This window comes from Leuresthes tenuis, unplaced genomic scaffold, assembly GCF_036924035.1.
Source record: "Leuresthes tenuis unplaced genomic scaffold, fLeuTen1.0.hap1 SCAF_24, whole genome shotgun sequence".
Lineage (NCBI taxonomy): Eukaryota > Metazoa > Chordata > Actinopteri > Atheriniformes > Atherinopsidae > Leuresthes > Leuresthes tenuis.
The window spans coordinates 13,523,484-13,537,088 of record NW_027325378.1 but is presented as its reverse complement, the minus strand read 5'-3'; the positions used below and the strand labels follow the sequence as shown (position 1 = coordinate 13,537,088).

General features: G+C 44.3%; 2 protein-coding genes and 1 long non-coding RNA gene across 5 annotated transcripts in view; 2 read left to right on the top strand and 1 right to left on the bottom strand.

Annotated features, from left to right (window-relative positions):
• The first annotated feature begins 11 nt into the window (after positions 1-11).
• On the top strand, positions 12-5,119 carry cd226 (CD226 molecule). 2 transcript variants are annotated; one of them, XM_072378210.1, is made up of 6 exons: positions 12-314; positions 992-1,315; positions 1,459-1,839; positions 2,192-2,294; positions 3,201-3,255; positions 4,825-5,119. In XM_072378210.1, exons 1-6 carry the CDS (start codon positions 251-253, stop codon positions 4,849-4,851), a joined length of 954 nt encoding a protein of 317 aa, XP_072234311.1. In that variant the 5' UTR covers positions 12-250; the 3' UTR covers positions 4,852-5,119. The 2 variants fall into 2 exon arrangements, with proteins under 2 accessions (XP_072234311.1, XP_072234310.1); XM_072378209.1 differs by lacking the exon at positions 4,825-5,119 and adding an exon at positions 3,697-4,035 and having other exon boundaries at positions 13-314.
• A 5,663-nt stretch (positions 5,120-10,782) lies between these two features.
• Positions 10,783-13,605, bottom strand: part of dok6 (docking protein 6) — a 48,485-nt gene continuing 45,662 nt past the window's right edge. The window contains exons 9-10 of one of the 2 annotated variants that reach the window (XM_072378211.1): positions 12,147-12,179; positions 10,783-10,937 (exon numbers count right to left, since the gene is read on the bottom strand). In XM_072378211.1, the coding sequence (XP_072234312.1) occupies positions 10,783-10,937; positions 12,147-12,179 (188 nt within the window). The remainder of the gene's footprint in view (positions 10,938-12,146; positions 12,180-13,605) is intronic. The other variant, XM_072378212.1, reaches the window with a different exon arrangement.
• Positions 10,936-13,605, top strand: part of LOC140284349 (uncharacterized) — a 48,331-nt gene continuing 45,661 nt past the window's right edge. The window contains exons 1-2 of the long non-coding RNA XR_011910191.1: positions 10,936-12,127; positions 12,904-13,074. This is a non-coding gene — a long non-coding RNA (uncharacterized lncRNA). The remainder of the gene's footprint in view (positions 12,128-12,903; positions 13,075-13,605) is intronic.

Here is a 13,605-nt window from a genome sequence, read left to right as displayed (position 1 = left end):
TTGAGCTCAGCTGACTTTCCCGTGTTGAAAACCAGAAGAAAACGTGTTAGCTCTGAGCCCTGTCGTCCTCTCCCAATCCTGGTGATAAAGCGCCCCTCTGTGTGGAATGAGCTTACAGTGGGGCTGCCGTGAAGTGTGTCCCAATAGCTCAAGTGTTTCGCAGTAGCCGGAGAGCTAGCAGGAAGTGCTGCTCGGGCGCCTCTCCGCTCGTCTCATCAATGCAGCTTTCATTCTCCCCCTGTGAGGCAAGATGGGAGCTGTACAAAAGGACCGCTGGTACTTCGTGGTACTTGTCTTTCTCCCTTTTCTTAAAGGTATGGAATTGGTACACATTTTTTTGTATTTAGACATTTACCCAAAAGTGCTTGTGTATTTTTGTGAATGGCGTGGTGTCCCGTGGCGATACTTTGACTTCTAACAGCGTTGACAGTGATGTTCTCAGTCTGTGTCATAGGGTCTTTTTCAGAACGCTCATTATCTTTAAATCCGTTTATGACTCGTTTAAGAAGTTCTCAGATCTTAAACCAAGTCATTTAACGAGAAACTTCATCCCAGAGTCCTTTTTTTTTTTTGGTCGGCTTGGATGGGATAAATGGCAGGAACGCTTTCTTTTGTAACAGTTCTCAATCAGTTGCTATTCATCTTGGATAAAAGGCTTTTAAAAAATGTGGAGCTTTTGTCAGTTGTTTTCATGTGTACTGGCTCAAATCAGCCTAATTACCATTAACTCCCCAAGGGATGGCCTCAAATAAAGGGGGAAATCATTTTTTAATGTGAAGGGATAAACGTTTCATGTTTCTGGACCCACAAACGCAAACATAATCGGTAATTTGAACCTTTTTGAGTTAGGTCTGCTTTTACTGTTTTTTTCTCTGTTGTTTTCTTTCTTTTTCATTCAGTATAAGTTGGTGTCATTGTTAAAATTCATGCTGTCTGAAGCGTACGCTCTCATAACTCACACATTAACGGATTAAACACCCTGTCTGTCCAGTTGCTGTGCAGCAGAAGGAGGTCGTTACAGTTCGACTGGAGGAGGGGATGGTGCTCGACTGCTTGTGTCCCTGGGCTGGCAACCTCAGCATGGTGTCCTGGACCAAAATCCCCCAAAAGAATCCAGTGGCTGTGTTCCATCCAGAGTACGGCGTGGCTTTTTCTCACCATTACCGTGAAAGAATAGAGTTCCTGAGGACCACGCCTATGGATGGAAGCATTTCCATGAGGAATGTCACTCATCGGGATATTGGGCTCTACCAGTGTTCTGTCCAGACCTTCCCTCAGGGACCCTGGACCAAGAACATCCAGGTGGAGGATTTAGGTAAAGACCATGGCAGAAAACTCTGAGATGAATTAATCTGCGCCTGTTAAACGACTGAAAAAGAACTGAAATGGAAATTAAATAAAGTAGTGTGATTTTAAATGTTTTTACTTTTTTACGAGCTGTGTCCTCCTTCCTTACAGATGAGCCCCCGCAGCAAGATAACAGTACAAGTCCCCCTCCCCCTGAGGAGACTGTGGCAGACACCGAGCTGGTAGCGGAGGAGAGCAGCAACCTGTCCATCAGATGCAGCCACCGGCACAACGGCACCGTCTACCAGGTCATTCTGGAGAGGATGCTGAACTACCACCTCTGGAACATTATTGGAGTGTGTAAAAAGGTGGAGGGGGGCCTGGTGGGTGAGGACTACAGCGACAGGGGCAGAGTCAACTGCACCGACAGCCTGGATATCAGTCTGCAGCTGACTGATGTTGAACAGGAAGACGGTGGTTTCTATCGCTGTACCTTTAACACGGACGTGGGTGTGCAGACCACCACCGTGCAGCTCACTGTTGCTGCTCCAGGTAGAGAAACTACACACGTGTACAGTCAGCTATATGACTAGATGGTGAATCGTTTCTCAAACTGAAAATGATTTCAGGAGAAATGACTGATGGAACATGATGAAAAAAAGGAAACTATGCGTGTGAGGGCAGGCTCACACATTCACAACAACTGCACACAAGACTCAAATGTACTTAAACCACAAATTCCTGTGACAAGTCTCTGAGCCACGTGTCAGCGTTTGTCCACTTGTGTCTTTGTGCACTTACAAAACCACATTGTTTTGTTGTTGAATTCATTGGACGTCATTGCTGCCAGGCTGTCCTGTTTTGTTTTTTTACCATTAATATATCATTTTTACTGTATAACCAGGTGGAATCAGCCTGTCATTATACATGATGTATATTTACATCGGGGCTGGAGCTGCTGGACTTGCTCTACTAGTTGCCATCCTCATCGTAGCAATGAGGCACAGGTAACGTCTTCAAGTGATTTCTAATCGGGGTCTGTCACTACATGTTCTTTGGAGGTTTATTTTGTTTTTTTTTTGTATGATAAGTAAGAACAAAACTAAGTCCAAAGCCATTGGAGCCATTAGCTGTAATCAGAGCGGTCAGAGCGCTCTCACCTTGGAGAATATGAGGAATTCGGACCGTGGCGCTGAGCTAAAAGCTACTCGCAACGGGGGGGGGGCCACGCAAAAAAGCAGATCCTCACCATCTAAAATGAACCTCGCAAATTTTATAGTGGCTTGAGCAGAAGCTACATGCAGTGAATTTTACACCACTTCTTGCCCCCATTGCATGTGCAATTGTGGCCCAAAGTGCCACTGATTAGTTGGGACTCTAAAGTCAACCGGTCCGATTTCCAAACGCCTACAACGACACTGCAAAAATGAATGAAAAGCCTGGGAAAGTGGCACAGAAAAGCACAAAAACCAACTGTCATTTTTCCATCTTTGCCTGAGTTATATCCTGATGCTGATCGGTGGCAGGACACGCTGCACAGCCCCTAATGAGGTGGAGCACCACAGACTTTCAGTGGTGGAGAAAGTGCTGACAAAGTATTTCACTGTCTAATGCAAAAGTGATGCGGTGTAAAATTCACTGGACTTGAAGGGTTTGCTTTTTGGAGATTCGAGTTGTTTTTGATGGTGAACCATCGCCCTTTTGTGGCTTATTTGTGAGTGGCCTCCATGATCCGCCAAACGGAGAGCGCTTTGACCGCCGCGGGTACCACACTGACTACTGCAGAAAACCTCCTTTTAATCTTGTTCCATATCTTCCAGAATTCAGTGATAAAAGTTGCAAGTCTGTTGCACGGCTAATAACTTTGACCCTGTGTGTTTTTTTTTTTGTTCTTTTCTTGTTTTTCACCACAGAAAAAAGAGCAGAAGAGAGGAGTACCGGGTCAAACTGCACCCGTCCAAGAGACAGGTAGGCGTCGGTTTGTTCATTCTATCTACTCTCGTCTTCGCACTTGACTCTTTTAAGGCACTCCCGCACCTCCTCATCAGATACGCTCTGAATTACAATGCCGTTACGCTTCACAGTTAATCCCGCTTCATTCGGCACGTCCCATTGCCGGGTGTCCTGAAACACTGTGATTAATGTCTGTTTACTTAACTCATGCAGCTTAACAACAACTAACAGGGTGGTTTGGATAATGTGGTGCAGGATTCAGAATATTCATTTGGTTGGTTAAAGAAAAAAGACAGCTGTTTTTCTATAAGTGGTAATACTGGAATAAGTATTCATTTTCTTCATTAAATACTGATGAAACAAACCTGCCATCAGGCTAATGCAGTGTGGCTCAGTACATTATCATTTGTTACGTGTGTTTCACCTTAAAGACTAACCCTTACTACTTCCTCACAGCCAAACTTGTACGAGAACATCGCTATGCATCCCAAGACTGGAAAGAAGTCCAGGCAGATAAAGACCTACCCGGTCTATGCCAACCTGCGGACTGTGCGATCACTTCAAACCACACGTCCTCCTCATGATAGGAGAGCACACATGCTGTAACTGTGCTGCTGCTGCACAATGTGGGGAATATGGGTTTTTTTTTTGCCTTTCACAGCTGTCGCCGTGCTCTGAGCTATACGCACACACACACACACACACACACACACACACACACACACACACACACACACAGACACACAGCTCGTCGGTGTATATCCCAGCAAGAATAAACAAATACTGGCAAGCGCAGATCCTCATTATCTTTGTGAATTTTCCTAATCAGACGCAGGGATCACGCTGACGCAGATTAATATCCACACAGTGGCGTTGAAACGAGTTAACAAGCCGCTGCTCATCTCGGAGTCCAACAAAAAAAAAAGCTGACAGGGGTTGTTTGGGCACAGGCTTGCTCCGGCTAATTAAATGTAGTATGTAATTACTGTTGAGAAAACATTTGTTTTTTTTTTGTTTTTTTTTGCCAAAACAATATTTGACAGTAACCATCACACAGAAGAGAAGACAAAAGCCTTTCGCCTCTCTAACTCACCCACCCACCCCCCCCTCCTTGCCCGAGTAAAACGATTGACAAAAGCTTGTGTAATTGCACTCTTTTCACTTTCATCCCTCCTGGTTTCCATTCAAAGCTTGACAATAGTTTCTAATCATCTAACAGAAAAGAAAAGCAGTCATTCAGCAATATACCCCCACTTGGGACTGCATCTCTGCTCAGTGGGCTTTCTGTCTGGGATGACTGCATTCTGGTTCCTGCGCACTCTTCGTACGAAAGCTAAACTCTAATTAGCAAATCCTGGGCTGCAGCTTACGCGTCCGTGCACTTTGTGTTTATTGATGTGTGCTGGGTTTTTTTTGTTTGTTTTTTCCTCTTTATAAAATGTGAAAAAGACATTTTCGTGATGAACTGTTTACTGTTGTTGTTGTTTTGTTTTGTTTTCCTCTTCTCAATATCTAAGGTTTACGGCACTGTTGTAAAATGAAGCTGTGTGCTGTCGGTGTAATCTAATTCATTTATCTCCATAGAAGTGGAGGCAGTGGCAGAGGCAGTAGTGGATATGCGGGCTATTCCGCTAGGAAACGAGACAAATGTGGACAAGTTAGAAAAGTGGAAGGTGACGGGACAATATAGTTTTGGATCACAAGGTTTTTGTCTTCATTCTCTCTGCTTGCTCTCCCTGATGAAACAAGAGAAGCTGTAACTGTTCTTTTTGACTGTGATGATACTTTGGATTCTGTGTGTGTGGCCAGAAACACTGAAACTGATGTGCATGACTGTAAAAGACTTAATGTGGCGAACATTAAAGTGTCGTAGCTGATGCCTCTGCAGATTTCCCCTGGTGTGGGAGGGTATGAAGAAGAGGCTGAATGGATGACTGAAACTAAGTGAATTACTGATAAGTGAAAATGATTTCAAGGAGGCCAGATGACTGTCAGTTGAAAAAAAGCTTAAAGGCCTAGGTACAGTTAGCTTAGCATTAAGGTTGGAAACACGAAAATCGGTCAAGAAGCATCTACCCACAGCCTGAGGTGGAGGAAAATTCAATGCTACTAAGAGCTGCCAGACGCTGCCTCCAAAGGCCATCTTCTACCTCAAAACACTGAACTCCAAGCCCAGTTCCACCTTCTGCCCCACCCCTCGGCCCTACGTTTCCTTCTGCAGGAACAAGGTGCCCCTGTTTCATTTGCAGATCAAGTAGAAGGGGTCGAGGAGTCCTTCAGCCAGGGAGTCGATCACAAGATGATCTCTAATCTTTATTATTTTGTTCCCAGGAATTGGAGACTTGGGCTCACTTTATCATTAGAATAAACTTCATTATCATCCAATTGGACAATACCAAAACAATTCCTCAAAGGTGATTAATGTTCGGTGGTTTGTCAGGCTCAGTAATATTTGCTTTGGTCATGTTATATTCTACCTAACAAGTGGAACGTGTTGATGACACTGGTTATCTGCAAACTGCACATATGAGCCATGTTTGGGTGACATCACACCTGGATATGTCCAGGTCTGTATATACAGTCAATGATTGAAAGGTGGGAAAATTCTCCTTAAACACATTAGTTTCACACTGTATATCCAGTCTATATTCTGATCACACAAAACCAAAACCGTAAATGCAAGGGAACACGGAGACGGCATTCTCCAGCCGGGGCCAATGCCTCGTTTTACTTTTTTTAAGTGCATTTTGATATAAATTATGGTAAAACTACTGTGGAGACGGCTGCAGGGAAAAAAAAGATTTATGGTAGAACATTTAATTTATTACCTGTTTTGATCATCAAAAATCTTACATATGTACATTTAGTGAAAACTGTAGTCCTAAACTCATGTATTCAAAGTGCTATTAATGTATAAACTGATAGAACACAAAACATTGTGGACAAACAATCAAAGTGACAATTATAGAACTCTTAATGACACTCAGCAAACAAGTCAATGGCTACAATAAATAACAAAAATATCAAATGATGAGCACAAACAACTGGATTTTTCTCCTTTCATCTCAGCGAGTATGGCCCCACATGGATTGGGACTAATTTACATCTATTTAACCACATTTGAGCTAAGATTCAAGACAACTTGGGCATATGTGACCAGGTATGTAAGCAACTAAGTCAAACACTTATCGCTGTTAAATCAGGCTCCTTGATGCAGGCGAACAACTACCTAAATACGGGTGCTTTAAGAGTTATTTATATGCAGGTCGGGTTCTTTTAAATAACGAATACAAAATAAAGTGATCACTGCAAAATGTCATTTTAAGACAAAATGTGCTTGTACTGATCCAGCTCTCCGGGCATCTAGTATCTGCTGTGTTTCTAAACATAAAGCCATGAGCGAGACGACACTGGGAACAAAAATACACAAAAGAGCGAGAGACTGCTTTGTTGCCTAAAAGTGATTGTCACTGGAAACCCTTTTGTTTACACTGGTATTGTAAGTTTTGGATTTCATCAAACAAAATAAAAGCTTTCGTCAACAAACTTGCATATCAAAAAAGAACCATCTCCCTGACCTCGTGTGTGTGAAACGGACGGAAAAGTGTCTGGTAACAGCCACCACCGGGCAGCCAGGCTTTTACTCAGGATCTTTTATGTGACATGGCACAACTGGGTCTACAATATTGCAAGAAAACTTAAGACTTGAAGCTTTCTTCTTTTAAAAGTAGAGATCCATCTATTCTGCCACCAATAGTAAACAAAGAGGCCAAAGTCGTTGCTTTGGTTGGATCTCAAACTCTGCGGTCTGTGTCGGAAGGCACTTCGTACTCAGCGAGGGCAACACAGAGCCATTATCACAGCAGCCACATGTGTGTGTGTGTGTGTGTGTGTGTGTGTAGATACGTATCAGTCATGCAACAGAAAGGATTTCCTGAAAATAGATTTTCCGTGTTGGTTTTAGTTATAGTGCCAACATCACTTCACTCTAGCTCATGCTGCTGCTAATGAAGGAACGGGACTGAGGAAGTGGTCACTCTTTAAGAAATAAGTAAAATGTAGGTTTTCCGAGCTCTCCATCCCTCTTATCTTGTCTGTACTCCCACGGGGCCACCCACAGAATTCCTGAGGACACAGTCGTGTCCACAAAACACACATATGGCTGGCCAAACTTCCATGACCCCAGTAATTCTGCAAGGGTGAATATATGGCCCACTGTTCCCTGACCTGGGCGAAGACTACATCGTTCCTGAATCCAAGGCTCAACAATTGGTCGGAGCCTCCTCCCCAACACACTGAAGTAAAATTTCCTCAGGAGGCTAAGTGGTGTGTACACCCTACAGTTTCGACTCTATGGTCCCCCTTCAACAAAATGAGAACCATCACCTCGGTGTGCTGCTCCACGGGTATTGTTCCACACCTCTATAGGACATTGAAAAGGTGCGTCAGCCAAGATCGCCCAACAACATCCCGAGCCTGCATCATCTCGAAGCAAATCTCATCCATTTCCAGTGCCCTACCGTTGGGAAGCTTTTTAACTACCCTAGCACCCCTGCCAAGGTGATGGTTAAGGCTTTACTCAAGTCCACAGACTGCCTCCTCAGTAGAGAACATCCTGGCAGGATTACAGAGATCCTTAAAGTGCTCCTTCCGAAGCTCAATGATATCGGCAGTTCAGGTCAGTAGTTTCCCACCAAGGACATTCACAACTTGGGACAGGCCCTGCTTTCCGTCTGGGCCACTAAATGGTTTACAAGAACATCCTTGGGGCCAAGTGAGGTCCTTCTCCATGGCTTTGCCGAGTTCCACCCATGCCTAAGTTTTAGTTTTCACAACCCCCCCCACGCTACAACCCTTTTAGCCGCTCTGTACCTTTCAACTGTTTCAGGTGACCCTCAGGACAACCGAGCCCAAAAGGCCTCCCTCTTCAGCTTGATGGCCCCCGTGGCCGTAACCGGAGGACCCACTGGTGGCACCAACAACCTTCTGGCCACAGCTTCTGGAAACCGCATCTGCAGTGGAGGCACTGAACATGGTCCACTCGGATTCCATGTCCCTAATCTTCCCCTGTAAGTGAGAAGAAACTCTCCCAGAGGAGTGAGTTGAAGAACTCATGGACAGGGACCACTGCAAGATATTCCCAGTTCACTCTCACTACCCATTTGGGCTTATCAGGTCTGACCGGCAGTCTTCGCCATCTGCAGATCCAACACACAACAGGGAGTGATCGGTTGGCTGTTCAGCACCTGTCTTCACCAAGACATAACCGCAGGTTTGATGATACAACTACAGAATGGGTCATTGACCTTTGGCCTAAGGTGACCTGATACCAGGTAGTGTTACAAACCACCTTATGCTCTAATATGGTGCTTGTAATGGACAATGCATGACTAGCACAAAAGTCCAAAAACAAAACACTTCTTGGCTTCAGATCAGAGACGCCATTCCTCCCAATCAGGCCTCTTTAGGTCACTCTGCCATTGCCAACATGGGTAATGACGTAGTCAAGGAGAATGTTAAAATCCCCAGGGAGCACCCCCTCCGGAAACTTCAAGGCCAGGTAGTTTGAGCTACCAAAAAGTAGCTCAGACAGTAGTTTGAGCTTTGGTTTGGTGCATACACATTAGCCACAGTCAGAGCCTTCAGAGAACATTATTATCAGGTCTATATGCCAACAATAAAGTTACCTCCAACTTAACTAGGGAAACTATAACTTGGTTTCAGAGGTGATGACTCTCAGTTTTGTTACCTTTACAAATTGTAAGGCTTGCTTTGCCATATCTGACATAAAGATGAATGTGGCAGTGGCAATCTGAGGAGGGATCAAGGACTGTATATAAAAGATGGACATAACCTCCATGATGTCGCCCTCTGGCTTATAGACATCTGTTCTGATGCCACCGGTTTAGCAGTCGACATCTTTATTTATTTATTTTTTAAACAGACAGTGGGTTGGAGGTGGAACCTGTGGACACTATGCACCCACATCCATTAGACTAGTCAATCCCAAGGTAGCTCTACCCTAAGCCATAATTCAGGTTTAAGGCACCTCCACATCCACTTTTCAGAAACAGGCTACATCCATCTTTTACAAACACTGCTGGAAAAACAATCCCCTTTTGTTATCAAGATTACCAAAACACATCCCCTCTTGTTAACCTGCCACACAGCAGAGAAAGTGGGGACAGCCGGCCTGACTAATGTTTCTGCAAGTTGGAATCAATGGCCCAGGCCATACCTCTGAGACATTGGTGGCATACACAGAACAACACCTACAAGCTAGTTCAGGCAATCAACTCGAGCTGGTCACCTGCTTTATACTCTACATGCCACCTATCACCCTTGCTTCTGCCGCCCTTCAACACTGCAAACTGTCTCCCTTTTTTTTAGGCTTTCCACCATCCCAGCATCCACCTGCAGGCTCTGGGGCAGAAGCTCACTCATACTTTGACTTTAATATCAAATTGAGAAAACATGTACACAAGGAGCAATGGTATTTGAGTTATCTGACAGAGCTAGTGTTATTTAATCCATTGCCCCGTCTGTGATGTTGAAGTAACATATGGATTTGTAATAGTCTATTTATCTCAGTGCTGCCATTCCGTCAGCTTTTTCTTGGATCAACAGTGGGCCTTTTATTTGATAATAACAGTAAGGATGTAGGAAAAGTAGGAATTGAACCAGGTGTGTGCTGCTCGGGGCATGGTGGACACCTCTGCTTTGCACATCTTATCCCATCAAGTCTCCTTTTTTCCCCCACTTTCCACTAATGAACAGCTTATCAGTTACTTGCTTCAAATGACGCTGCTGAGGAGCTGGGAAGCTATTAAAATCAAATTGCTCTGGTGAGAGGTAGCCTGGCAGTTTAAAGCAGAGGCCATGAGAGGGTTGCCCTTTTATCATTTCTGACACCACGGTTCGCCACTGTATTATTGAAGCCCACTTCTGTCTGACTTTTACCCTTTGCTGGTTGTAACCAATTAGGGGGTTTAGCTGATTCATCACTGCTATGGACACGGAGCGGTTTTGTTATGAGGCATTGATCGATTTCACATTCTTTGAGAGAAAGCAGAGTCCTGTAAATGTGGGATTATGTGTCAAAACTGGTGGAGTTTGAACTGGTTGCTGAGGCAGCATGTTGGTTGGATTGAGCTTGATGTGTTTTCATCAACTTCAGAACTAAAGCCTTTTTTTTCTTGCTTGAAACATTGTTTTACAGTGGATCTTAGTGCCTTTAACATCTCAAAAAAAAAATAAGGTCATGGAGTAAGGTCATGCGGGGCTCCAACAGGATGACAACATAAAAATTACACTTAAATGATTTTTGGTGCAATCTTTGAAGCTACCTGCAGTCATTTATCGCAAAAGAAATTACACAATCATCCTCACGATTCTTCCCATGTATCGCTCACTCTAAAGTCGACACTATTGTTTGTGAGTATCGCCAGAAAATTATATATATTACACATTTCACTATACAGATTTCTACATCCTTTCTACAGTAGTGGGCGCACTGTCCACAGCTGCTCGAGCAGCTCTCTGTCATTGAAGGGGTCTGAGGCTGCAACTGGATTCACAGCCACTAGAGGGCGACGGTGCCTCTTCGTGATGGAGGCTCTTCTCCTGCTCTGGCTCGTCAGAAAGGAAGCCGGGGAACGTCTGCGCTCGCGGGATAAAAGTCATCGACAGCCCGGCTTCTGTGGGGGAGAAAGTGGGTCGTTGTTAAAAGTAATAAAATAAACCAGCCAGTTTAAGTAAGCTGGGCCTAACAGTGAAACTATAAAGAAATGTTTCTTTTAGTCATTTTAGTCATGGTGCCACTGTTGCTTAGCAATTGTTCATGATAATATCTTCGGGGGTGAGAGAAGCACAGGAATAAAGCTGGCTTGCCTCTTTTAGCGTAAAGCCTTCTTATGCTTGTACAATTATCAGATGTGATATAAAAGAAAGCCCCTCGTGCCAGATAAACAACTTCATTTCACGGGCTCATCTGCTAATAGACAGTCTGCCGTCGTCTCCCTGTCCTGCTGTCTTCCTCACCACCTTAATTTAAATTAATTGGACCAATTAGCTCTGCAGTTGATATTGGTTAAAATGCACTGAGAGGGAGTAATGGATATTTGTGGGCGGAGGGCTGTTCGTCTGCAACTGCGAGACCATTAATAATACATTAGAATGCTGTTTGGAGATGTGCACACAGAGGTGGGTTGAGGATAAAGTGGCTGGCAGGCTGCTGATCATGCACCAAACAAGGAGGAAGTGGCCAGTGATCAATATTTCAGGAGGTGCAAAACCTTACAGAATGCTGTAATCAACCGTAACCTATAGCGTATATGGGACCTGCTAATAGAAGTTGCTGCACATCAATATATCTAAGAGGCTTTAAAGCAGTTCACCTACAGAGGTTAATTGGAATTTGATTTGGAAATTAAAACTTTATTGTTTTTTTCAAGGACTATAATGGCACGATTGACAAAGAGATCATTTTCATATCTGCAAAAGTGCTTATTAGCAAATGCGAATGATAATACAGAGAGCATGTGCCCACATACACACACTCAGCTGTCCTTAGTGGCCCCTTTAGATGCCACGAAAAGGAATCTTGCTCAGACTGCGAGACGCAGTGCCAACTCACCTCAACTTGGAATATGGAGCATGAGCATGTCAGCCTGGCAATCAATGTCAATAAGTCGTGAGTACATGTCAGAGTCACAGGGAAGGAAGTCTACTTAAATTAAAAAAAAAAAAAACAGTATGAAGAGAGATGATGCTCAGAATGAAAAATACTGAAAAAGGCATTTTCCTGCGTGAGTCTGCAGGAGGAGGCACAAAGGGGCCAGCGTAGGTGTGAGGATGAGACCAAAACAGGAGCTGTACCATATCACAGGTGAGTCATACATACACACCTCTGTCTGGTAGTCTTTCCTCTCTGCCATTCCCTGAAATAAAGAGAAACAGCACAAGGCTTTAGATCCACAGCTTTTAAATGCAGTTCAGACTGCAGAAAGAAAAGAAAAAGGGGGACGCTTTCTCTTCCCTCTGCGTTGTACTTAATAGATTGCTGAAACGACTGGTGTGCAACCAGGCATATCCTTTTCACATCTTTGCCAAGACAATCCCTCTCCTCAACCAAGGCCAATTTAGGCTGGGAGAAAAAAAAAAAACAAAAAAAAAACAAGGCAGGGAGCCCAGTGCAGAAAGACAGGGCGAAGCAGATCCCATCATCTTCTTGGTCATAAACACTAGTGTTTGTTGTGTGGTGCCCGACCGCCCTACCTAACAAAAGCTCCACTTCTAGACAGGAGACGTACATGTATATACACTTGCATAGAAAAATAATAGAACCACAGAAAGAGAGGTGATGGCGTCAGCATCCCTCTTCCTCCTCTGCTCTCCCCAAGTGAAGCAGACAGTGATTTGTCAGTGCCTTTTCATTACCAGGGAAGGTCATGTCATCCTATCTGGCCTGGGATGGCAGCTGCTGGGCCGGAGCAGACAGGACAGGCAGGGAGAGCGCACACACACACACACACACACACACACACACACACTGACAGAGAGAGAGAGAGAGAAACAGCAGACTGGGATACACAAGCAGCCATACAAGCAGCCATTCATGCATCCATGTTGACACACACCTGTCTGCACCTTCTTTCCTCAAAGTGTAACAACCCAGATGGCAGTCGAGTAACAGCTGTGACCAGATAAACAGAGGCTCCATGTACCACAGACTCCAGATTATAAAAGACGGGAGCAACAATGTGCTGGAAGTAATGAAACAACTGTCAAACACACCCCGGGAAACTGGGTCAACTCGTCGAAATCTGGGCTCAGGTAATGTACTCTGATTCCTGAGATTTAAAACTTTCCAGCCAGCAATTAGAAAGAGACCCGGAAAGTGTACTTGAATTTGACCTTTTTTGCACCTGCACCCGTAACGTTCCACGCTGGCTGTTGCAGATGAGAACCCGCCATTAACATGTTCTCCCATCATCTCGTCTGTTGCCTTTGATACTTGCTACCTTCTCAGTAAAAATCCCCTCGTTTCACTCCCAGCGGATCAAACTAAGCACAGCGCTGCGTTGCATTAGAATTGCTAATGCCACGGCGCTAAACTGTGGAGCACAGTGAAAACGCAGAGGGAGTCGGAGAAAGGGGGTACAGCCTGTGAAGTGACAGAAAAAATCTATACATATGGGTGAACAAAAAAAATTAATAAATAAATCAGCATTTTTGTCCATTTTGCTTTCCAATATAAAAGTTGGTAATTGAACCATTTTCGGCTGGCGTGTTGCTATGCTTTTTCTGATTCCAAAACTTTAAAGTGCACTTATTCCTATGCATCAGCAAACTCCGAGAACACAG